The sequence below is a fragment of the Apostichopus japonicus genome, chromosome 22 (genome assembly GCF_037975245.1).
Source record: "Apostichopus japonicus isolate 1M-3 chromosome 22, ASM3797524v1, whole genome shotgun sequence".
NCBI classification, from domain to species: Eukaryota; Metazoa; Echinodermata; class Holothuroidea; order Aspidochirotida; family Stichopodidae; genus Apostichopus; species Apostichopus japonicus.
In genome coordinates this window covers 3,670,094-3,696,985 of record NC_092582.1, presented here as the reverse complement: position 1 = coordinate 3,696,985, position 26,892 = coordinate 3,670,094, and the positions used below count along the sequence as shown (strand labels likewise).

Genomic DNA, 26,892 nt, shown 5'->3' with positions numbered 1-26,892 from the left:
GTGGCGACTTGATGTGCAATGGAAGTGAGTTCCAAAGAGTAGGAGTAGAAAACGATCGTTGACCAGACTTGAGCTTCCACTTAGGTACATTGAGCAGTAGCTGATTTGAGGATCGGAGAGAGCGGGTGGTGGTCTTCTGACTGATCATGCTACTCATGTATTCTGGTGCTAATCCATGCAGGGCTTTATATGTGAGTAGGATGATCTTGAAGTCTATCCTGTAGGAAACAGGTAACAGGTAAATTGTCTAGTTGTGTAGTCCCCTATAGCCCACACAACTAGGGTTTCTTGTTTTATTGTTAGGTAATAATCCATGGCAATGCGTGTTTGTAAGATAATTAGTGTGTGTTGGTTCAGCATCGTACACGAGGGCTGTCTGCCTTGGAACGAAATGCATAAAAACGTTTGTTCCACTGTATTCAGGATTGGAAATGTAGACTCCTTTCAGCAAAGACTAATCATTGTTATAATAATAACAATGATTTATCAACATCATTGTTTGAAGTCAGTCACTACATACAGCAACACGTTTGCTCTAAATTTCTGGAATATATTCAGTCTGCTGTTGGTATGGCATACATATTATTGTGTGGCAGTTTGGAATCTGGATGATACCAATAAGTTTACCCTCAGGTTAGATTGTATTGTTACATTGGAGAAAAGACCATTATTTTACCTCGAAAGGCGGCATGGTTATGTTTAGTTATTAGTATACCGTAACGGACATATTCCTTCACATCTTCCAGCCATTCTGGCCTCAGGGTACCGGGTGTGGCCGAGGGTTCATCTCCGCTTTCAATGCTGCCTGGATGATTAGAGACTGGGCCCTGGGAGAGAAGGACCCTCTTACCATTCTAGCAGAAAGGGAGACTCTGTACCTTATGCTGCCGATGACCCCCGGTAACCTTTCAGCTGCTCACGATTCATACAGCATCGACCCTAAGTCACGTTACAAGTCAGTGCACGATCGGGTCGTCGTGAAGGAAGAAGAGGTCAAACATCTTTACAATCCAGAAGAACATGGCAAAGTCAAACGTATTAAAAGGGAATTTGGTAAATGCAAAACTTTTCATATTTCTTTTGGAAGAAATTTTCTTCAAACTTTTGTTAACAAATTTAAACAAATACACACTAATGACAGGGGTTTGATTTTTGCTTTTAATAACATAACTCACTGTTATGCATAGCTGTGTGACACCCCTTAGATCTTTCATAGTAAAAGTTTCACTGCATTTGTCATAAAGTGTAGGTCAAAGATCATTTTAGGTCACCGGTGGCCAAACTGTACTACACTTTCTCATATGAAATGTGGCAAGGAATCACTATGCCTATCGGCTTTCTGGTTGCTTGGCTCCTTTGAGCTGTGCTATATTTAGTTTTGAAAATATTATAGTGTTGCGCGGAAAAATAGGTACCCCTACAAAAATCATCAAATTGGCGTTCCATATCATTTATAAGCACTTAAACGCACACTAAATGTGTACATGCGTGCCTATGTAGGAACGTACGTTCACTGGGGCTTGCTATTCTGCCAATTGGGCTGTCTGCATCATATGTTCTCTGTCTCCTTTCTGCAGGTAAGTTTACACGATTTATTAAATGTTAAACACCAAAACTTCAACCAGTTGTATAAAAACACCTCTAGCTTTGATTTGATTAGGTCCTGGTTGATGATGTAAGAGAAATGATGGGATATTACCAGATTAAAATGTGTTACCACTCGTGCAACGATGTCGCAGAATAATACGTATAATATTGTATGTTAGGTCAGAGAGTAGCACTTATTTGTCGTTAAATCCGTCATTTAAGGTTCGTATGTTGCATGACTTGTGATCTGTGGTAATGTAAACAATCAGTTAGGCTTAGTAATTCAAGTAGGGTAATTAGTGTATTTCATAAATGTTAACCACATAGAGATCGTTAGTAAATTTGAACTGTTAAGCTAGGCTCGCTGTTCGTTCACTGTCTAACGTAGGCCCAGACCTACCGTGTATTAAGTCACAGCGTGGTTATGGCATTCATATTACTTAAAGGGCGCCACCAATTTTGTTTCATAATTAGGGGATTTCCCTAGATCAATATTCCAGAATCAATGTTGTAGTATTAAGTGTGTTTTACACCGGAGATAAGCTAAATTACTGCCAGTTAATCTAATAATAAAATTTGCTTGCTATTCTGCCAATTGGGCTGTCTGCATCATATGTTCTCTGTCTCCTTTCTGCAGCCCTAAAGCGAACCACCCCGGAATTCCCCTAACCCGGGGGTAACAAATTTGGAGGCACCACCCGGATAGGGCTGTAGAGAGAACAAGACAAGATGGAGGCAGCACAGTTGGAAGAAAGGTTGACAACTCTCGAACTAACCTACCAAACCAAGATCAGAGAATTAGAAGAAAGACTTGCAAACCAACAGAGTCCAGCTGATTCTTCTGTCCAGAGTAAACCACTGGGTTCTGTAAAGGAATTGAAGGTTTATGGAAAAATCACAGAAAAAGGTGAGAAAGAGTCACTGTCATACAGCAGCCTTATCCGCCAGATTGAGCGTGCCAAGGACAGGGGGTATGGAGACCTAGAAGTTATTACTGCGGTAATAAATGCAGTTACCCCAGGGCTCCCCTTAAGAAGCTATCTGGAAGGCAAAAGAGATATCAGACTACCCCAACTTAGAAAGATCCTTCGTGCTCATTACCAGGAACGAGATGCCACAGAAATGTACGTCCAACTCACGAAGCTTACTCAAGGTGCAAAGGAATCCCCACAAGATTTTGTGCTGAGGGCTCTCGATCTCAAACAAAAAATCCTCTTTGCATCGCAAGAAGATGGAGCAACAGTGACCTATGAGGCTAAACAAGTTCATGCTCTATTTATTCATGCTGTCACCACTGGAATAAACAACGATCACCTTAAATGGGAGGTTCAACAAATCACCCAGAGTGATAAGGTGACAGATGAGGAAATCTTGGAGAAGGTGAGCAAGGTAGCCAAACAAGAGCAGGAAAGACAGGGCAAACTGAAGACAAGAGTACATAGTGTACAGTCAACAGGGAATGCTGACACAACACTGGAGGCACCAAAGACCGAGCTGAAAAACAAGATACAGCCTCAGAAAGGAAAGCTGTATGATGAAGTTGTAGAGCTGAGGTCTGAAGTCAAAGCGTTAAAAGCAGTCCTAGCTGAGAGAGACATCAGGGACAGGAAGCCTAGATCTGGTGAATTTGTACGACGACCCAGAGGATGTGAGGCCTGCCGATCTGAGGGCATTGGGGACAGATGCAGACACTGTTTCAAATGTGGTGGCATCAACCACTTTGCCAGAGGGTGTCGATCATTGGTTCAGGGAAACTGGCCAGGGTCCCTCTAGTGGGACAGAGGGGGACCGATTCTGGTGAGTCCCACAGGGTAATGGCTTGCAGTGTAATTGGGGGTACATTGAACCCCAAGATGAGAAGCAGAGTGATTAAGTTAGTCGGTGAAAAGTGCATGCTGACGTGCACCCTGAACGATGTAAAGACAACAGTATTGTGGGACACAGGCTCTCAAGTGTCCCTTGTACCAGACGGTTGGCTTAGGGAGAACCTACCTCACCTAAGGATCCGACCTCTAGAGGAGCTACTCCAGGGTGGAGAGAAACTGGACTTGAGAGGAGCAAATGATGTAGAGATACCCTTTAATGGATGGGTCCAACTGTATTTCACCTTTCCAGGAGATGATGATGGAGTAGAAGTGCCCGCACTTGTATGTGAGGACACTGTTTCAGAGCCATTGATTGGGTTCAATGTTATTTCGTATTACCTGCAAGATGGTGATTCCAGAAATGGTAACCAAGTAACTAACACCCTTTGCATGGCATCGAATGGAGTTCTAACTAACCAAAAGGCCAAGGCCCTGGTGAACCTGATCAAGAATGCGGATCTAAACGATGGGGCTTTGGGAGCTGTAAAGACTGGAAAGAAAGGAACCAAAATTCCAAAGAAATCCACTGTGAATGTTATGTGTGTGGTTCACGCAGGATGGCTTGAACAAGGAATTAGTGCATTGTTTGTCCCAGATCCATTACAGCAGTGGCAGCCCCAATTGCAGATCGAGGAGGGTGTTGTCAATCTCACAAAGGGGTCCTTCTCGAGATGTATAGTTCCAGTGTCAAACCCCTCCGAATCTGATATATTCCTTGGAGGTAAAGTCTGCCTTGGAAGGGTTGAGCTGCTTAAGTCAGTTGTACCATTGGAAACCTACATGAGGGGTGCTACAGTTAACAATGTCCAAGTCCAAACCAAACATAGAAGTGGTGACAACAGTATGACGTGGGACCCTCCAGTGGACTTGAGTCACCTGAATGAGGAACAACGCCAAAAGGCAGTGCTGATGTTGAGGGAGGAATCAGCAGTGTTCTCCCAAGGTGAAAGTGACATGGGTTGCTTGGATTTAGAGATGGAGATTAGACTGAAAGACCAACAGCCTGTTCAGAAGAACTATAATTCTATTCCCAGACCCTTATACAGAGAAGTGAAGGATTATCTGTCGGACTTGATGGCAAGAGGATGGGTACAGAGATCTAAATCACCCTATTCATCACCGGCAGTCTGTGTCAGAAAGAAAGATGGAACACTCCGCCTTTGCATAGATTATAGGGCTCTCAATGCAAAGACTATACCTGACAGGCAACCCATTCCCAAGATTAATGATGTCCTGAGTGGCCTTGGAGGTAATCACTGGTTCTCGACTCTTGACCAAGGTAAGGCCTATCATCAGGGTTTTATCAGCAAAGAGAGTCGACAGGCCACTGCTTTCATCACTCCATGGGGGCTTTATGAGTGGGTAAGGATACCCTTTGGTCTGATGAATGCCCCAGCAGCTTTTCAGAGACATATGGAAGTGTGTTTGGAAGACATGAATGGTGAAATCTGTTACACCTACCTAGATGATATACTGGTCTTCAGTGATACATATGAGGAACACCTGAGACGGCTCCAAGCAGTCTTACAGAGATTGAAGGCTAAAGGTGTGAAACTGAGAGCATCAAAATGCGAACTGTTCCAGTCCGAAGTGAAATACTTGGGAAAAATTGTATCAGCCCAGGGTTATCGAGCAGACCCAGAGGATACCAAAGCAGTCCTTCATCTCAAAGAAATGAGACCAAAGTCTGTAGGAGAGGTAAGGCATATGCTTGGCCTGGTAGGGTACTACCGCCAGTTCATCAGAGATTTCTCTAAGAAAGCTAGACCTCTCTATGATCTATTGACAGTACCACCGCCTGAAAAGACGCTGAATGGTAAACAAATCAAGGGAGGGCGTAAAGGCTCAACAAAAGGCAAGAGCAACCTAAAAGGGCAGTTACCATCCAGATATCCAGTGGTATGGACAGAACAACATCACCAGGCCTTAGAGGAACTGTTGGAGCCTCTGACCAACCCTCCAGTGATGAGTTACCCAAACTTTGATAAAGAGTTTGTTGTCCACACTGATGCATCAAATGAAGGCCTCGGTGCTATCCTGTACCAAGAGCAAGACGGAAAGCTCCGAGTTATTTCATACGCATCACGGAGTCTTTCACCAGCTGAAAAGAATTACTACATGCATTCAGGGAAACTAGAATTCCTTGCTCTAAAGTGGGCCATAACAGAAAGATTCAGGGACTATCTGTTTTATGCAAAGCATTTCACCGTCTATACAGATAACAACCCTCTCACCTATGTACTAGCAAATGCCAAACTGAACGCTACAGGACAACGTTGGGTGTCGGAGCTGGCAGATTTTAATTTCACCATTCGATATAGACCAGGGAGGATAAATATCGATGCCGACAGCTTATCCCGTTTGTCATTACCATATGATCCAAAGACAATGATGGATTACTACACTGAAGAACTGTCACCAACTGTCATGACCTGTGTAAAAGATACCGTGGAAGCTGTGAGCCAAGGGGAGACAACTTTGATAGAAACAGTCTGTTCCAGTATTGAAGTGTATGAACTACTAAAGTTCCCTGAAGATAAGAGAGGCAGAAGGATATCAAAAAGTGAGCTGAAAGAAGCACAGGCAGATGATGAATTCATATCGAGAGTGCTTTTCTACAAACAACGTGGCCACCGACCTTCAACAAAGATCAGGCGTGCTGAGACAAAGAATGTGTCCAAACTCCTACTGCAATGGGATAAACTGAAAATTGATCAACATGGGATCCTAAAAAGGGTGATCAAGGGAAAAGACCAGCTGGTGCTACCTCTGAAATACCGCCATTTGGTTTACAAGGAGTTGCATGAAGAAATGGGACATGTGGGTGCAGAGAAGGTGTATGACCTTGCCAATGACAGGTTCTACTGGGTCGGAATGTTCAAGGACATCGAAGGCTATGTCAACAACCAGTGTACTTGCATAAAAAGCAAGAAACCACAAAGAATAATAAGAGCCCCACTCAAGAGCATCCAGACTACTCAACCATTTGAGCTGATCTCCATAGATTACCTCCATCTGGAAAGATGTACCGGCGGGTATGAGTACATTCTGGTTATTGTTGATCATTTTACCAGATTCACTCAAGCATATCCAACCACTAACAAATCTGGAAGGACTGCCGCAGATAAGTTGTTCAATGATTACATCTTGAAGTTTGGAATACCTCGTAGAATCCACCATGACCAAGGGAGAGAGTTTGAGAACCAGCTCTTTACCCGATTGCAGATCTATTGCGGTATAAACCACTCCCGGACAACACCATACCATCCGCAAGGCAATGGTCAAGTGGAGAGATTTAATCGCACAATTTTAGGAATGCTGAGAACACTGACAGAAACACAAAAGTCAAAATGGAAGGACCACCTAAACAAATGTGTTTATGCCTACAATTGTACCCGTAACAGCAGCACAAACTACTCACCATTTTACTTGATGTTTGGGAGATCACCCCGTCTCCCCATTGATCTGATTTTTGAAACTGCCAATGAGGCACAAGGAGAGTCAAATAACCATAAGACGTATGTAGAGGAGTGGAAAATGAGAATGAAAGAAGCATTTGAAATTGCGAACAAACATGCAATCAAAGCTGCTGCTAAGGGGAAGAAGGCGTATGACAAGAAGGCCAATGCCACAGTCTTGTTTCCTGGAGACAGAGTTTTGGTGAGAAACCTGAAGCCCAGAGAGGGCCCAGCCAAACTACGTTCCTACTGGGCGGACCAAATCTATGTTGTAAGAAAACAACTAGGAGACTTACCAGTTTATGTGGTGCAAGAAGAAAACGGCCGAGGTGGAGAAAAGACTCTACATAGAAATTTATTGAAGTCATGTGACTTGCTTCCCATTGAAAAAGAAGGTCCTCGTAACAAACAAACAAAACGAACAAGAAATCACAGACTACCAAGCAAGACTGTTGTTGATCAGAACAGTGACGAAAGTGATGACGACGATGAATTCTTACAATTCAGGGTAAGACCACCTGATGTAAGTACCGACAATGACCGAAGAGCAACTGGAGAGACCTTAAGGGAAGGAGCTGCCAGGCTAGAAGTACCTGATGAGTGCCTTCAAATGCTGGGAGATGACCACTATGCCGACCAGACTGAACCTGATGAAGGAGAACCAGAGACAGGTGACCAGATGTACGATCAGATGTCAGAGGGTGCAGTCGTGGATAATCCAGACCAAGAGAGTCAGCCGAACCAACCTGATGTCCTGGGTACACAGGGGGGAGTAACTCATAGGGTTCGACAACCACCTCTCCAATTCACATATGATAGACTAGGTTCACCGGCATACACAAGGTTAAACTGTAATTATGTAGGGTGGCCAAGTGAGGTAGCATTGAATCCAGGTTTTAACATGGGAGCTAGCTCAATATTTAGGCCCCAGTATTCTACATATCCTGTTTATAGATATCCAATGATACAGGGCTACTTAATGTATAGTCAGCGTGAGGTACAGCTATAAGCTCTAAAGTAGTGAGGATTCGTCAGTTTGGAAGGAGACGATATGATTGGTTCAATTTTGGATTTTCAGATGTACATGTATGTTTTATTTACCTTATTGTGAACACAATTATTGTATAGTTTGTCTAGCAACTTGATATGCTGAGCCTCATTAAGGCTACAATTGGATTTAGCAAATCCATTGTAGGTGCAAAACCCAAACTGGGAAAAGCTATGCACATGGGGAGGTAGCTACTAGCTAGAGAAAAAGGATATAGTCCTGTAAGTTGTTTTAGCTGTTAGTATTTGTCTGACTATTAGAGATTGAGGTAAATATGCCACAGGCAAGAGACATGTTTTATCATTATTTTGATACTGAGCTTAGAACTAATAGAGATTGGGAAACTGAAAGAACCATTGTTTTAAGATTTCAAACTGACAATTCAGATGATTGCATCAGGTTATATGTTGTGGCAGTTTGTATATATGTTGCTGTATTTTCAATTAATCATTTTTTTTCTATAATTTCTGCAGTAACGGAGAAGAGGCCATGTGAGCGACTGCTGAATTGGCAGAAAAACATCATAGGCTTCACAAGTTGGGGACAACTTCTTTCAAGGAGGGGAGTGTGTTGCGCGGAAAAATAGGTACCCCTACAAAAATCATCAAATTGGCGTTCCATATCATTTATAAGCACTTAAACACACACTAAATGTGTACATGCGTGCCTATGTAGGAACGTACGTTCACTGGGGCTTGCTATTCTGCCAATTGGGCTGTCTGCATCATATGTTCTCTGTCTCCTTTCTGCAGGTAAGTTTACACGATTTATTAAATGTTAAACACCAAAACTTCAACCAGTTGTATAAAAACACCTCTAGCTTTGATTTGATTAGGTCCTGGTTGATGATGTAAGAGAAATGATGGGATATTACCAGATTAAAATGTGTTACCACTCGTGCAACGATGTCGCAGAATAATACGTATAATATTGTATGTTAGGTCAGAGAGTAGCACTTATTTGTCGTTAAATCCGTCATTTAAGGTTCGTATGTTGCATGACTTGTGATCTGTGGTAATGTAAACAATCAGTTAGGCTTAGTAATTCAAGTAGGGTAATTAGTGTATTTCATAAATGTTAACCACATAGAGATCGTTAGTAAATTTGAACTGTTAAGCTAGGCTCGCTGTTCGTTCACTGTCTAACGTAGGCCCAGACCTACCGTGTATTAAGTCACAGCGTGGTTATGGCATTCATATTACTTAAAGGGCGCCACCAATTTTGTTTCATAATTAGGGGATTTCCCTAGATCAATATTCCAGAATCAATGTTGTAGTATTAAGTGTGTTTTACACCGGAGATAAGCTAAATTACTGCCAGTTAATCTAATAATAAAATTTGCTTGCTATTCTGCCAATTGGGCTGTCTGCATCATATGTTCTCTGTCTCCTTTCTGCAGCCCTAAAGCGAACCACCCCGGAATTCCCCTAACCCGGGGGTAACAATAGTATTATGATATTTAACTGTCACAGATATTCACTACAACTGCTTAGATATTTCAGAAAATGAAAAAATTGTGCCTAGCTCTGATGGTGTTTATTGAGTTTGATAAAAAAAAATAGGAAATGACATGCACTTCTAGGGTACCATAAGTCAATTGAAAGGGCTTAGTTTTGGAGGGAATATATTATTGTTTGCTGATTTAAGACAAAGAAGAACTACAAGTTTGATCATAAAATATTTGCCAAAAACATAGCACAATCCATCAGAGCTGGTCAGTGCTATTTTCTTTTCTCTTTTTTGAGGCATTGTAACACTTTTTGGAGTTTCTTGACTTTCTTTTGGTATAGTCTGTTGACATCAATGTGAAGAGATCATTACATTACAAGGGATTATCCCCAAATTATGACTGGATAACACAAAGCTGATATCATTGTAGCAAGTTAAATATCAAGTGCAGTTTTTGCGGTAGCAGTAATATTGTGACCAAATGTCAGGAAAGTTGCTAAATTTGGTTCAAATTGCCAGTGAAACAAAGTGACTTGTAATAAGACATAAAAGCCTTTCACGAATTACAAAATACCAAGATGAATCTTTAAGATCAATATCAATCTTTGTGTTATTCTTCATGTCTGTCTCTACAGAGGATCCGTGGGAAAGTGTCATCGCAAATAAAAACATGAACAGAAGAGGTTCCCAGGACAATAACCTGTCAGATGAATCAGAAAACTCTGAAAATGAAGGTATGATTTCTTCCAAGGAAGGGAAGCTGTACTCAAGTACAGAATACCAGGAGGTTGCTGATAAGTACTTCAAGGATAATTCTGAGAGAGAATCAATAAAGGTAAAGAAGGCAGCAATGTTGGAAGGCATCAATGCAAAGAAAAATGTCCAGTGGCCAGCTGGAAAGGGCCAAGAGAAGAATTCTGAAAGTGAATCAGTAATTCCTGTAGAGGAAGGGACAAAGCACAGTGATGCAAGCACAGAAGACAAGGAGGTTGATGGAGAAGGTCCAGAGGAGAATTATGAAAATGAAACGATGATGATGATGGCAAAGAAGGTGATGATGATGAACAGTAACATCACAGCAGAAGACTCAGCGCCAAGGGTTGCTGGAGAAAAGAATTCCGAAGCTGAATTGATTCAGTTCAAGAAGTCGGTGACGATAGATGGGAGGATTGTAAAGCCAGAGGACCAGTGTTTTGCTGGAGAGAGGAGTTCTGACGATGAATTGATGATGTTTAAAGAGGCTGCAATGGGGAATTTTAACGATGAAACTACACAGGACCAAGATGTCTTTGGAGAGAGTTCAGAGGAAAATTCTGAAAATGCATCAAACAGTCCCGTACCTGAAGAGATGATACATGGTAGTGGGAAGGACGAGAAGATTGGTGGAACTGGTCCAGTCGGAGGTTCTGAAAATAGATCCACGGTTGGTGAAAGGGCAACAGTGGGTGATGACAGGCTAGCACAGACAATGGAATGGAATGTCGCTAAAAATGAAACGATGATGGGAAACAAGGCAGCCATGATGATGGATGGTAGCCATGGAAACACAGAGGATCAACAGTTGATGGTTGATGATCTGCTAGAGGAGAATTCTGAAAATGAGTTAATGATGCCTGGAAAGGTAGTGATGATGAATGACCATGTTGTAAAAACAGATGATCAGGTTGCTGTTGGAGAGGAAATTTTTGGTAAGAAAGATTGATTTTAGTTTGGTGTATCATAAAGTTAAAGAAGCATATTCTGAATGTCCTATGTAGAAATAGACACCTTGCTTTGTATATCTTTCACGTACAAGTGACATTAATATCAAAAACTTGATGAAAGGATTTCTTGAATTTTTCATGTTTGAGTTGCTCTACATCATGACAGAGAAATCATTTGAGGGTTAGAACTCACAGGAAAGTTCTACTGAATATTTGCTGCAACTATAAACCTTGGACACTGAGTATAAACTACTATTTGGTGCTGATGGTACATTCATATAAATAGATGATTTTTAAAGAATTGATCCCTTTCATAGCAGATTTTTGCATATTTATCATCATTTCTATCAATGTGTTTGGAGAATCCCTCAAGAGTGAGATTGCAGTTAATCAAAGCAAGACAGCACTCTTAGATGTTTGCACCAAATCAAGGTTAATAAACAAATAGTTTAATGGTACCCTTTCAGTTGTAAACACATTGCCGCCCAGACAATACTTTCGCTGACATGGTTTATAGGAAATATTGAGCACCCTCATAATAAGGCATAGAACTGTCATGTATTGATGGGGGTTTTTTTTTTTTTTTTCAGGAGTGTGAGCCAGATGTAGATTGAGGACTGGGATGAATTCAGATTTAGATATGAAAGGAAGCAAATCAATGGAGGCACATTTGAACAACTTTATTGATATTGGCACGATATAAATGTTTCTCATTGATTGAAACATCTTTATGTTCGTGGATGAACCACCTAAGTGTAGAATGAACATGTTTTAGCCAGTCTCACAGCTGGTATTTAAAATCAAATCCAGTTGAAACAATTTGTTTTAATTCTAGTACCACTCTGTATGGTACTGTCATGTCACAGAAATTTTACCTAACATAAGCAAGGGTACTCATACAACTCATACTGTCACTACAAGTGCCTTGAAGGAGGACATGAAACTGACTGGAACTCACTGCCAAATCATGAATATGCATATTTACTTTAAAGGATTTCCATATCCTGAATGGAACCTGAATGTATACAAAAATTTATATTGAATTGAGATTGTACCAATTTATTGTAATATTTCTTATGACACTGGTAGAAGGTATGAGACAATTTTAAGACATCAAAGCCGCCTTCTAAATCACTTTATGATCAGTTTTGATAGCATGAATATTTAATTTCATGCGATAGCAGTTTATTGTAATATTCCAATTGTGTGCAAGTTATCAATAGTCAAGAGCAGTAAAGTTGTGAGAGATTTTAATGTTCTTACTGGAATTTATTTTATTTTATGAAATGTTTTTAATATGAAGAATATACTCTTGTTTGGTAAGTTTCCTATGACATTGTGAATATCAGCCAATGTAAAAATCAAAGAATCTTCAAAATATATATTTATCAATTTGTGCAGCTTATTTCAATTTTCCAATCATGTGCAAATCATGAATATTTATGAGTATTATTGTAATCATATATTTAATGGGATGCCAAGCCAATTAATGGGGTAAGAAACTCCACTGGTGCTAATTTTCAGGTGTTTTGGAGGTCCACTAGGGATTCTTTCTGTAAATTGTTGTTGTCTTTCCTCTTCACATTTTTGCCTGCACAGGGCACTTTCAGGGATATTTGGATCAGAGTTTGCAAGTCTTTCAAAGCTTTTAATCATTTATATTTCTTCAAATACTTTAAAAGTACGTTTTTTGTTGTTGTAACAAAGTGGGCAATCTATAAATGTTACATGATATGTGTTTGAAATGTCTGATTTTATTTTTTTATGTAACTAGAAAATATCAAACCAAGATCAGTTTATGTTATGAAATTCCATAAATTATCTGTATGCAAGAATATTTGACTAATAATTATTTATTCAGTACAGAATTAAATATGGTTCATTATAAAATTAATTGGTTCGATAGAACACTTCTCATTTGATGGTGTGTAATTGTGCGGGCTTTTGATGAAAACTGTGGGCAAGTGCCCCTGTACCCTCTAGCCCCCCCCCCTCCCTCCCTCCGTTCTTGTTTTGATGTCGTGTAATTGTGCAGGTTTCAATGAAGTGCCACGACTCGCTATGTTTCTGTAAAAAAAAATAGGTTCATCTCATTCTCTGTGAGGATTGATGTGGCCAGATGGAAAAGGTTGAGGACTTGTAATCTGAGTATCGATGGTTCGAGTAGAGGAACTGGATAATCCATTTCCTCTCATTATAACCTGAGGAGTACCTTGAAAATATAGTTGCGTGCTCTGGTGTGTGGCTGCACCCTATGGGAAGTCCCCCAGAGGTACACGTCAATGTGGCGCACTGTAGTGCCGCAAGAGCGACTGTTTGAATTGCGCTCACTTGTTTTTGTGACAAGTTAGCAATGACCAAGGGGTAACTGTTGTTAAGTCGTGTGAGAAGGCTTTACCTTGTTGATACGAGACTGAAAACTTAACCTTTTTACAATAATAGTTATCCTCTTCTCACGGCCTCTTACCACTGAGTATCCGTATATTCCCAAAGTTAACCATATAATCATGTCAGATCCAAAAACTATCTTTTAGGAAAATAAAAATATGATTAGAAAATGAAACACACAAAATATTTTTACGATTTATTTAAATATGTTTTCTCTCATGTTTTATAACATCATTGTTTCAGAAAACTTTTGGCGGTTAGCAATTAATGGAAAGTAACAATATACATGCATGGTTCATAAGTTTGACTTTGTAAAGTATAAGAAGGTAAATGCCGCCGTGATTTGGCCAAATTTTTTTTGCAATAGCACCTTTCGGTACAGAAATTGTGCCAAAATGGAATGAAAACTAAACCTATATTCTATATATACTAAAGTCATTGTAGATGAAATTTGAAAAATGGTTTGTGAAACCATGTCGCATGTGCAGTTTTCCAGATTATTCTTCATCAATCTTAGTCGGTTTTCCCATCATCCTTAATCCGTCGTCAAAACTGTCTCCTCTTCCCTTCACCCCCCTCCCACCCCCTACACACATAACTTCAAATCTGTGAAGTTTCACAATCGAAAATGGGGTTCTAATCACATTTTCCAATCTAGAAAAAATATCGAACAAGAGACACTTCACTTTTCACAAAATTATCATAATGTGACCATGTCTTAGGCCGTCCGTGATAGACATTACTGGCCAAAATCTGTGCAATGACATGATGAATTGAAGTGAAGCACAACCTTGACAGAATATTATCAGGGGTGTAGGTGGGTGGGCTAGGGGGGGGGGGAGGGGGTTGGCAGAGAGCCAAAGAAGGAAATGATATTTATTGTATCATAAGAAATATCCCTCGGATACTCTTGTGATGCAAATTGGAGAAATATCTGTTTGTATATAATATGTTTATATATATATATTGATATCTATATACCTGTATAAACAGCTTAGGTAACACTAATTTGAGCACTCATTTCTATTATTGATTTCCAACGGCTTCACGGGGCGGCGGGCACAGGTGGCGCGGGTCCCGCGGGAGCGTCGTTTCCGTCCGCTGGGTGGTGCGCTTCACCATTACTGACAGGTAGCGCAGCTCGAGACTGTTGAAAGAAGAAACCAAAACGTTCTGCTAAATTACTAACATTTATAAAAATTAATAAAATTTTGTAACAGCATTTCAGTTTTTATAAAATCTACCATACGTCATTAGAAGCTAATATTAACCACCTAGCCATACAGAATGTGCCAAATACATGTAGTCTACTTCTTCATACTGTCACCCATCTCTTGTGCCCCGCCAACACACACAGACATAAGTTTTTGTAGCCTTTTTGGATTATTCTTAGCTCCCCATCCCATCCTTCCCACGCCCCCCCCCCCCGTCTTCCCCAATCTACCGACACCTATGGCCTATAAACCTGCTCCCAATAATAGCCGCCAGAATGCCTTCTCTTGTCGCGGTCGTCTTTTCCAGGCATAGGCATAAGTGTGATAATGCACAATATGAGGACCTGTTAGTCCGATAGTTCCTGTTACGGCCGACGGAAGATATAGGCATATGGTTACTTACCGTTTGGTAAATCACTAGCACAAAACATCCTGTAAGGCAGAACAATGAATACAGATAAAAAGTGTTAAATGTTCCTTGAGCATCGATGAAATATCCGGCAATAAGAATTCCAAGTCCTTCACCAAGCCCAAAGCACAATCCTCGTAAAACTCCCTGGAGAAATGTTTGGCATTCTCGCGGAACTGCTCCACTAAGATATGCTACTATAACGTTCCATGTCAGCGCCGTAGAGATACCTGCAAAGTGGACGAAAATGTGGTAAGTGTTAAATTAGTCTGTGCTTCTTCGTGATTGCAGTCGTCGGATAAGATTTAACAAAGGCGTCGGGAGTCAATTATTTGTTATTCGAGTCTTCATTTTCTCTCTGAAAGTAGGCTGTATTAAACGAAACTAAGAATTAGCCCCAACTTATTCTTCATTTCATATTTACAAAGGCGTATTAATTTATTTAACTCAAGTGGAGAAATCATATTTATTTGGCTAAAGCATAATTTTATTGGCAGATAACATAACTGCTTGTCATCTTTTACTTTGGTTTCCAGATATTCAAAAGATTAACTGCCTATCAACATGTCACTGCACGGTTCGACGTTTGGGTTCAAAATTAAACGACGTTTTCGACACTCTTGTTCGGGTCTGATGTTTCAAAGGTAACTAAGTATAAAAAATATATAAAAAATAAAGTTATTAGGCAAATATAGCCTACCATTTACAGTGGCGTATAGGAAGCTTTCAAAAGCTAAGGGGTTAGTGTGGTCTGGGCTCTTCACTAGAACAACAGTACATAATATATCTACTTCCGTATTCGCAGGACGAATTTCAGTTCTGTAGATGCTACGGTGGTTCAGATGGCACATTCATAATTTGACTATTTTATATCCAAATTTCTACTTTTTGGCCAAAGTTACGAACATCAGCTTTGCATCGAAAGTTTCAAATTTCGTCAAAATAGCTTGTTTTGTGTGTTAATTAATCATTTCTCGTAGAACCGGTTCCCTTCTCTGTAGTTTCTTATTTGTAATGCACACGCAGTAGGCTCCTCGCAAACACAAAACGTTATCATAACATTTTAAAAGAGCCTCTAAAATATGTTTTTATAACGTTAAATGTGGTGTTATAAAATCGTCGGCATAACGTTTTTATGAGATATGTTATATTAATGTTATATTAATTTTTTATTACGGATTCAACGAAAAATGTTTTGAAATAATAGCTTGAAAAACTTTTTCGTGACATATTTATTACACCACAAATAACGTTATCAAAACAAAAGACGAAACGTTTTAAATGACGTTTAAAAAACGTTTTTGTGTTTGCGGGGTGCGCGCTATCATATTCTCAGTTTATACAGTGAGGATAAATATATATAGATCTATTATATCAAACGTAACATGAAGTATCGAAGGTAATAATAAACACTGGGATGATTTTAGGTGAAAGTATAGGCTGCATATGTGATGATATATATACTAGCTACATTGTAAATTTGTTGTACAAATATGTATTCCATCTACAGTTGCCAATATGTATACGCCTATTGACATTGCGTTACATCAAATTAGATGGTTGCTGGTAATGTTTTTACCGTGTATATTTCGTATAGTCTATGCATATAATTATGTTATGAAATGCCGGTAACTTATCACGTGACTCACGTACAATCTTAATTGGCGTACGTATGTTTGGTTTCCTAGTAACTTATGGGCTTCATACGGCATAGTGATTGTCTATCTCTATATTTGCCTAATAAAGGTTTATTGTCATGGTAATTATTCAATACACTAATATGATTGGTAGGCAACGTTGATCTTGTATCTTTCTATACAGACACATGTAAGTTGATGTGTATTATATATGGTCACAATAATCAGTCATTTGAAGATAGCATAGTTTCCGGCTACTTTCAAATAGATCCGCGCATTCACCCTGTAGCGGCATGCCACTTATATTACTAACTGTACACGACTCATCTAGATTACGTTTTTGATACTGTGTCAGAGAGACAGACATCTTGTCAGAAAGATACTTGACAGACAGTCAGTTATAGACATTCAAACATATATACGGGGAGATGGGGAGGGGGCGGTAGAGCAAAACGAGATCACACTTACCATGTAAAATCTCGGCGACGTATATTGTTGCTGTGTTACTTAGAAGAGCGTACACTAGATATCGAACAAAATAAACGCCTACACCTACACAGAGTAGTGGCGAATAACCGAATCGAAGAATTAACCGTCCGGTTGCGAAGGCCATTATTAATTCCGCCGTGCCCATCGCTACAATTGCCCAACTTATTGTTGACGTCGTGCCACCTGCGAGAGAAGGAAATATGACGTTATAAGCGAAACAATATATATATATATATATATAAGATTGAAACAAAAACTAACCGAGATAAATAACGAATTTAAGCCAAGCATTAAGGCATAATTATCGTAACCAAGTAACCAAAGCTAATTATTTTTGTTTACTAAATGTGTTTTCAATTGAGACACGATGCTGTCAATGTTTTTGTGACGTATGCAGGGCGGAGGTGGGGTGTTATTTTGATTAATTGTCTGTAAGAATTTTAAACGTTGCTTATTTGATAGCATATTAGATTTGAAAGAAACAGACATTTGGGTTAAAAAGCAACGGATTCAGTCAATGTTGGATTCAAAGCAAATGTTTGTATATGTCGCGACTATACACTACATTGTTTGACGTGGTCATGATTTCGGAATGCACTTCTATTGTATTAACTCATAACTCATTGACTTCAGTTTAAGATACTTCAAAATGAACAACATCAATAAACAATGAACAATGAATGCTAGTTATCTCAATCACGTGACCTTATACTTAGTCCGGTCAGACCAGTCACATAGGCTCTAAATATGCTAGACTTCATTGTAATATTTTACTACAAACTGTCAACGTATCTAAAGATCATCTTTGCAATGATTCGCGCATGAGGGTCGTCGGGGGGGATGTGGGGGGGATGTGGGGGGGTCGTGCGGCCCAGGGTTATGGGATACGCTGATAGAACAATATTGATATCAACTACACTATTTGCAAAGAAACAGTAGTAACTCTTAAATATGGTAGAATATCAATTTTTTTTTCTTTCTCCGGCACTGTACCTATGTATTGAATATGCCATATTAAATACGGTTGGACGAGTCCCTCACAAAGAGACAAAAAGAAGGCTGTTAGGACAATAGGAAAGAAACTGCCCCTGTTGAAGATCACGATCAGGTCACGTGCATTAAAGGCGGACTTCTCATTGGGAATCTGTAAATATTGAAAATAAGGTGAAAAAATGTAATTAATTGGGTTTGGCAGTGACTTTCAAACTGAAACAAACTCGCGATTGTTCATGCTTCGTCGAAACTGGCATAATATACCCGTAAAAAAATTGAGTAAAATGAAGTCATACTGACATGTGATTATGTAAAGTTTGTCAAAATTCAAATGTATATTTGCAATACCTACCCACGCAATAAGAAATATGGATTGTGATCTTTGAAAACTACGAGTCTGCGTAAGTCCTATAAATTAATCACTTTCTTTAGACATCAACATAGCTTACTATATCATCTAAAATAATTATTAATTGGTGCAACCCGTGGGGAGAGGGTGCAGTTTTTTTTTTTTGGTAAAGAGTTAACGAAAATCTTGCCCACAACCATCCTTTCCACCCACATCAATAGCTGGAAATAATATACGAACAGATGGGTCATAATGTTAATTTTACCGTTATTATAGCTGCCCAGTTACCACGCTCGCAGCCCCCTCCCCCTCCCCCATCCCACACACATCTTCATTAATTACAGAAATCTCTTACATCCTGTACACGTTGACTTTCATTGAATTCATTAAGTTTATAATTAAAAACAATCATTAATATTTAATCAATAAATGAAATAAAACAGCACAGAATAGAGTGATGTTGTTAATGTACGTTACGCAATTTGAATACAATTTAACATTATGGTTATACTTCACTATGACATACTCGTATGACAGAGTGCGTATATATGATGTGAAGGATATTGATTATTCATATTATGCTGTCGTCGTGCGTGAGTATGCTAATTCGATATGTTCCACTCAGCCTGTAGTATCACATTAGTATCACACTCTGTATAAGTGTTCTCTCGTATCACACTTCAAAATACTCAAACAGTATAACGAAGTGATTTAAATATATTTCTGATATGAACAGGATACACTCATAATGCTCATACTGTCAGTACAAGTGCTTTGAAGCGGGACATGAAAGTACAGTACAGTATATATATATATATATATACATATATATATATATATATACATATATATATATATATATATATATATATATATATATATATATATATAAATATATATATATATATATATATATATATATATATATATATATATATATATATATATATATATATATATATATATATATATATATAGATATATAGATATATATATAGATATAGATATACAATATTATCCTATCTGAATGTTACATAGAGACTGACCTGACATCTAGAAAAGCAAAGTGCAATAGCAAGAGCGATTGAACAACATGCAGCAACGACGTGAAACAACATGGCTGGGTAGTAATCTTGAACGGTGATTGGTATAAGACAGATATATCTATCTACCTCTGTGATACGTAGTATATAGGCAACTACAACAGCACTGTAAATAAACAAAGATAGGATATATAGGCAACTACAACAGCGCTGTAAATAAACAAAGATAGTATATAGGCAACTACAACAGCGCTGTAAATAAACAAAGATAGGGTATAGGCAACTACAACAGCACTGTAAATAAACAAAGATAGGATATATAGGCAACTACAACAGCACTGTATAAAAAAAAGATAGGATATATAGGCAACTACAACAGCACTGTAAATAAACAAAGATAGGATATATAGGCAACTACAACAGCACTGTATAAAAAAAAGATAGGATATATAGGCAACTACAACAGCGCTGTAAATAAACAAAGATAGGATATAGGCAACTACAACAGCACTGTGAATACAAATTAGGATATAGGGGCAAACGTAACAGCGCTGCAGATAAACAAAAGTAGGTAAAATAAACAACAGTAGCATATAGGCAAATAGTGGCTGTAGAAAAGAATAGTGAAAACAAACGCGAAATAAATTTCTCGTGATTTTCTACAATGATAAATTTCTTCAATTAAAGGTATTAAATTATAGTCCTTGTTTTGGCTTCCTAGTGATAATCCTATCTAATTTATATCAATTTGACAAAATATGAAACTAACCGGAAGTTATTCATTGATTTTTTTATCTTTACATGACGTCACTTCCTGATAAGGGTATATTGTAATACTCGCTCCTCGGAAGTTTCACCATCGCTTATTCTCAATTAAATTTTGTTTAATAAGAATATTCTGTCGATAACGATAAAACGGAAAGTTGCTCTATATTTCCGCATTTCAATGTCATAGTTATACTATCCATGTATATCATTTGTCGTAGCGATATGATAGTCAAAGAATAATGTATCGAGCAGCAAATAAAAAAAGGAATTCCGTGTACAGCATTGTAGAACATTCAAAAGATGCTGTTCAAGGTATTTCGCACCATTATTAAAGTAATATTATAACTAAAGAACTATTGCTACCCATTGTCGAGCAAAGTGCCTAAAAAATTATGTCTACAAAAAAGTGCCTCGGAAGTGAGGGATTAAGTATCTCAGTCAATGGAGCAGTATGTGTCTTGGTATCAAAATTTTGATTCAGAGTGGATGGTACCCCCCCCCCTCCCTCCCCCGGGGATGAATACATTACCTCGGTACTTTTCCATGGAAGAAAAGTCGTCGTAGAGTATTCACTTAGACTAAATCAGTATTATCTACGGTTATATTTGCAGATTTACCAAAAAGTCGACATTGACGCTTGACAATGAGTTGAACGCGTTGTTTTGAGTTTTAGCATAATGACGTTTTACCTTACCTGACTGCAAACCCAGCGGTACCTGTTGATCTCTGCAGGCCATATTCATGCCGTCTTTCTCGTCCAAGTTTACTCAAAGTTACTCCATCGATTAAAGTCAATATCACCTGTTGCATCATCGTCCCTGCAGCGACTAGCAAGAAGACGATTGTAAATGCATGCACTAAGCTCTCATCTTCATACATCCAACCTCTCGCCATCTCAGTTTGCTGGGAAGACGTAAATACGACTCCATAACTCGGTAGTTTCGATGGATCGGTAGTCTCTTGTTTGGTCAAGGAACTGAAGTGGTCGCCGGGATAGCAGGATTCGAGTTCGCTAGACCAGGATGTCACCGGGAGCCTGAGAATACTCCTCCAGTGGTGTGTTTCTTCATCAGTAAAGTTGATTGAACCTTGAGTGCACGATTTAGACACTCTGTGGTCATCGTCTGTATCAATGGTCTTCGCTAGCTGTAACAATGCGACAGTGCAATCGGCAAACTTCGGCGGCGGGACGAGGGTGATGGCGAGTGTTAGGCTACCCCAGAGAACTACCGCTACCAGAAGCAGAAAGATATTGCCGAGAAGAGCATCTGCGAGGTATCCGGACAACGCAGTGACTACAGCTGTGAGAAGATGAGGTAAGAACTGGATCTTACCAACATCTGTGGGAGAGATACCAATCTGCGTAAAATAAACCACTAGGTAGGTAGTGATGGCGGCGTAACCTCCACGAGTAAAGATATACAATAGTTTAAAGGGGAGTGTGGTCTCGTCGACTGCCCAACAGTACCGTGCACATGTGAACATTTTACCGCAGCACCCGTTGTTGTACCATCTATCGCCTCTGTCGTACCACTCGTCTCCTTCGTAGCCTCCTTCGTGGTCGAGGAGATTCCCCTCCTCATTTTTCGCCTCCGGATGCTGCTCCAACGTTTCCATGAATTCAGAGTAGGCGGCGAGGACCCGATTCCGTTTGGAAGAGAGGTTGGTCCCCTTCATCTCTATATCCCGTAAGAGAAACAGAAGAAGAGAGAATAAACAATATGGTTTACGTCTCTTTTTTTTTCAATTTGATAAATTTAAACTTTAATCAAATGGATTGACTCTCCAGTCCAATGGGACGTCAGTAAATATATACATCTGTCGTCAGAGGTTCGATAATGTTTGCAAACTCGTCTATGTTACAAACTTTCTGAGTCTCATTGCCTAAGGGCAGGATATATTATACTGTGATATTTCTTCTTATTAAGACTGTGGATAACCTTATACATCAAGAATATTTTAATAAGGTCGTTAAAATCACCAGGAACCGTCTACTCCCCATCACGAACCTATAGACATTCCCCAACCCTATATATGCGTACATGTTCCTCACACTGTATAGTAACCATGTTAAGTAAAGAATGGAGATATATACCCGTCATTTTCATGCACCGCTTTATCGGCTAGAGGCTTCGGCTCTGGCGAAAAGAGGGGACACCGTATTAGGGACCACATTGGCTAGAGTGCTTTCATGTTAAACACGTCCGCGGGGACTGTACGACCACCCGGGGTGGGTACTAGTCTAGAAGGGTTTTCCATGGGAGGGTGGCGCCAGGTCTTGGGCAGCCCCTCCCCCAGCTCTAGTCAAGTTATTCTGTGTTTCTATGTCTCCTTTTTTTCGTTTGGCCAACTGATTCCATCTGTTGATAGATTCTGTCTATATCATACTTTTTTATTGCCTACTCTTAGTTCTACTACCCTCTTCTTTTGGTTCATCGGTTTCTCTTTTCTTTTTTCTTTGGTGTGGGGGAGGGGGTGGGAAGGTAGTTTTTACAACTGACGGAGCTGCATCATCCGTGCAGCTCTAACAGGAATGTCCACACCTACACAAGTATAGCATAATACAGGACAACCTACTGGAATCATGACAAAATGCTGAAAGTGTTCTAACTGAAACCAAACTCATCCTCTAAACCAACTTTGGGGATTAGAATTTCAAACTGTATAAGGTTGAATTCATTGGACTGATGTTTCAATTTATCAGCAGAATGAGCACATAAAGACTATAGAGTTGATATGCATACAGAAATATATAGGCCTACATATAGGCTTAAATCTTAAATCTCAAATTATTTTAAACTACATATATATATATTTCTCAGCAAGAACTGTCAATATATATATATATATTTCTCAGCAAGAACTGTCAATACATATATATATGAAATCGTAGTGAGTTGAAAAATCCATAACAGTGAAAAAACTTGCAGCCTCCACCGGGATTATATATATATATATATATATATATATATATATATATATATATATATATATATATATATATATATATATATATACACATATAGTCCAGCCTTCGCCAGCGATATAGTAACATAACTATACTCAAGTTGCTGCATGTTTCACAATTTCAAGTAAACATATAGTGAGAAAAATAATGTTATTAATGCAAAGCAAATTCCAAATGGATTACAACTGACAACAACCTGTAACCTGGCCTCTTACCTGGGGCCGCTCCCAGTCAGATGGCGTCCTCAGTCACGAGATTTCCCACTTCTACAAAATCTTCAACCCGATAGCAAGTTAGTTTTTGTTAAGTTTAGTCCACAAAGTTCCTTATAGTACTGATGTTACATGCACTTTCACTGCCACAATATGTACACCGAGTTGAAAATGGTACAACGCTTGAACGAGTACAGGCCTAGGCCTATATTGTGTACTGTCATATATAACGAGTATATCCATACATATATATGGTACGTATCTATATTAGCAACATATGCGTGTATGTACATGACCATGTGTTGCGCGAGTTAAACTGGATAATATGTAAATTCATACCAGCACTATTTTAACAACAAGATAGCACGGTAAAAAGGAAAATCGAGGATGGGTGGAAATTTATATACCAGCTTTTAGTATACATATTGTACACTGTTTGAAGAGTAGGCTCGTAAGTTCGGTGGTGTTTCCCTTTCTCCCAATGACGTACGGTATTTTGTATATAAAGTTCGCGTTCTAAAGTAACCGTTTAACACACCTTACAGATTGCACCATTTGGCGTCTTCATTTGGGTGGGGGGGGGGGGGGTGGAGACTGAGGGAGGAACCCATGTTCCCCCTACACAGGAGTCGCATTCAACGAAACACCACATGTAGTCACACCTATCTTTCGTAAAAAGGTTTCATCCACCTACATCCCGCTAAAAGAAAACAGTCCGGAGGAAATTGGAATCATCCCCTCTACCACCCCCTCCCCCTCCCCCTCTCCTTCCAAGCCTTTGAAACCATGTGCACGTTACTGATTAAGACAACCAACTCGGGGAAATAAAATAAAAGATATATCAAACAGCTTATATTTCTCCCAATGACAAAAACACGAGAACAAAAATGCAATTTCAGAAAAAACTATCGGTGTGTCATTAAATAAGTACCGCATCCTTCGCGAACACTTCGATGATAATACTGTCTATAGTTGTGGTGTTTTTTGTTGTGTCAAGGTCGTTCATCAATATTGTTTAAATAATCCAACTTTTCTGTAAAGTTCCTAAAATGTCTATTGTATTTCTAAGTTTTGGAGGTTTATGGACATTTTTGATCAAGCTCTAACTATTGCCAGAAATTAAGGAATTCATTTATAGTGAAGAAGAAAGTGCATTATTTACAGTCCGAAGGATGTTGAAGTTTAAACACGAATGACCATTCATGCAAAGGCGGAGCGTCCATACAGTCAGGGTGGCGGATGCCCCCCCCCCCCCTGACAGACTCAAATGGACTGCTGGCGCCCTTTTCAGCTCTTTACCACTTTTTACTTATTAATTATTGACTTTTTTATTGCGCTCTCATCTACTTATTGACATTTGTCACATTTTGTTGGTGTAATTTGGCGATGACACTTATTTATTCTTCGTTTATCTGCAAATTAGCAAGGCTCGGAAAGGGTCATTTCCGGCGATCTAGAGAGTATCTTTACTCAACAATTTTCTGTACGCTATACGCACCAACCAGTAGTGGCGCTCCGCTTAGATAGTGTCGAAAGCGCCCCTACAGACCTTTCTCGCCCCTCCTGACCAATGCCCCTAGCTCCGCCACTGCATTCATAATTTGATATTTAAGCCTTTTACTATTACTTTTTTTGGGGGGGGGGTAGGGGAAAGTTCCAGTGCCATATCGCCATAGGTTCATACCGCCATACCATTCCACCATAGGTTTCGATCCCTTCTGCCATCATGGCGGAAAGTCTCGAAACCTATAGCGATAAGGTACATGTTAGGAATGGATTTTACACAGGAATGTATTGGTGAAACTTTCTTTGATTCACGTGGAAGGATAGGTACACCGTCTTCAAATGTGACGGTCCGCTGGATAGACTGAATTGTAGTTAAGACAAGATTGTGGAATAGATACAGTCTTTTTAAAGTACATGTTGATTGAATAGTTTTAATTTTAAGTTCGTAAGAGTCGATACACTGTCTTCAAATATATAATATTATAGTTGGTTTAATACATAGAATTAATTGAGGTTGATTGTTTATTAAAAAGACCGATTCTGATCGATTTTGTGGATTTTGCGGGCCTAGGTAGTGTGAAGCGAAGCAATATACAGTGCATATAGGCCTACAGTGCACCCATAATAATGTGCTCTTTTCGCCATTCAAAAGTGCTTAACCGCCATCGGGGTAACATGGCGGAATGGCACTTTGTTATGGTGGAAAGAGTACATTTTCTATGGCGGAATGTACCGATGACGGAATGACACGGCCCTGGGAGGATACTTATAACCTTTAACTTACAAATACGAGTCCTACAGTCTCTACAAATGGCTGGATGGTAGCAGGAAAATTCGAATCAGCCTCCCCCCCCCCACCCATTTCCCTCCCAACTACCCTCTTATCATCTCCCTCCCATTTAAACACATTGGCCGAGGAAGCTGTGATATCCTGTCACGATCATAACTATAACTTACTTATAAAGAAAAGTCACCTAAGAAAAGAACCTGCATGGGTTACGATAAACCAAACAACCGAACAACTGATCCGCTCTCAAGCCCCAGTCCCCTTGCGGCCTTGCAAGGGGACTGGGGCACAGTCAGTCTCGATGCATGCATCGAGACTGTGACTGTGTGAACATCGTCAAGGTGTGTATCACGATTCTCTTATACACACGATCATAACTTATTAAACAGAAGGAGATCAAGAAGTACTGATAAACAGAAAAACCAGTCACTGATTACGAAATTTGCCAGATTTCACTGACGTCACTCGGAACTAAAATGCAGACAAAATATTGTATGTGTCAAAACTTGTTTGAATATTATTTACTATTGAAATAATAGCATGAAAATAACTTAAAATTTCATGAAAAACTCACCTTATCACTGAGCTGTGGGCTATACCTGAATATCCGGAGAAACGACTCTCTTTGTTGATTCCAGCTTGCACAGTAATTAGTCACGCTATATAGTACAACGCACCTGTATAGAAAAAATGAAAGTTCCAATGATACCCGCGGCATGCGTAGACTTTCTACCGAATACTGTAAATATTCCGCAGTCAGGCTATATACTTCTATGTGTCATAAGTTATACTTTCTGTTGTATGTACCGCTGTAAGTTATCTACCGGCAAGTGAGACCTATAAAATTCATTAACTTTCTGATAATTTAACTGCAGTCAATAAAACATGTGTGTGTGTGTTTTACACGTCAATACGTCAACCAGCTTATTCCGTCTTTTATCAGAAACTTCATTGCTTTTTTCTTTTTTTTTGCACGCAATTAATCTCTGTATAATGCATATAAACTGTATAGCCTCTGC

At 39.3% G+C, this 26,892-nt stretch overlaps 2 protein-coding genes and 1 long non-coding RNA gene across 4 annotated transcripts in view; 2 read left to right on the top strand and 1 right to left on the bottom strand.

Moving 5' to 3' along the window:
• Positions 1-14,096, top strand: part of LOC139963381 (F-actin-monooxygenase MICAL3-like) — a 21,141-nt gene extending 7,045 nt beyond the window's left edge. Inside the window, exons 7-9 of the mRNA XM_071964076.1 lie at positions 747-1,053; positions 10,043-11,095; positions 11,701-14,096. Of these exons, the coding sequence (XP_071820177.1) occupies positions 747-1,053; positions 10,043-11,095; positions 11,701-11,708 (1,368 nt within the window). The 3' untranslated portion in view covers positions 11,709-14,096. The remainder of the gene's footprint in view (positions 1-746; positions 1,054-10,042; positions 11,096-11,700) is intronic.
• On the bottom strand, positions 13,678-26,892 carry LOC139963382 (major facilitator superfamily domain-containing protein 6-like). 2 transcript variants are annotated; one of them, XM_071964080.1, is made up of 7 exons: positions 26,448-26,892; positions 21,095-22,079; positions 19,636-19,798; positions 18,241-18,391; positions 17,227-17,430; positions 15,116-15,351; positions 13,678-14,645 (listed from the first exon to the last, which is right to left on the bottom strand). In XM_071964080.1, exons 2-7 carry the CDS (start codon positions 22,075-22,077, stop codon positions 14,544-14,546), a joined length of 1,839 nt encoding a protein of 612 aa, XP_071820181.1. In that variant the 5' UTR covers positions 22,078-22,079; positions 26,448-26,892; the 3' UTR covers positions 13,678-14,543. The 2 variants fall into 2 exon arrangements, with proteins under 2 accessions (XP_071820181.1, XP_071820180.1); XM_071964079.1 differs by lacking the exon at positions 26,448-26,892 and adding an exon at positions 23,584-24,130.
• Positions 15,240-21,148, top strand: LOC139963383 (uncharacterized). The gene is made up of 3 exons (XR_011791576.1): positions 15,240-15,373; positions 15,658-15,765; positions 21,012-21,148. It is a non-coding gene; the product is annotated as an uncharacterized lncRNA (long non-coding RNA).

Bases quoted from the DNA above. Each gene is read 5' to 3' on its own strand.
- LOC139963382 (XM_071964080.1), bottom strand. From the start codon at position 22,077: ATGAAGGGGACCAACCTCTCTTCCAAACGGAATCGGGTCCTCGCCGCC. The intron at 19,799-21,094 runs GTAAGGTAAAAC...GTTTATTTACAG, and splicing joins ACCGCTGGGTTTGCAGTCAG to TGCTGTTGTAGTTGCCTATA. The intron at 17,431-18,240 runs GTACAGTGCCGG...CTTCTCTCGCAG, and splicing joins ATGGCATATTCAATACATAG to GTGGCACGACGTCAACAATA.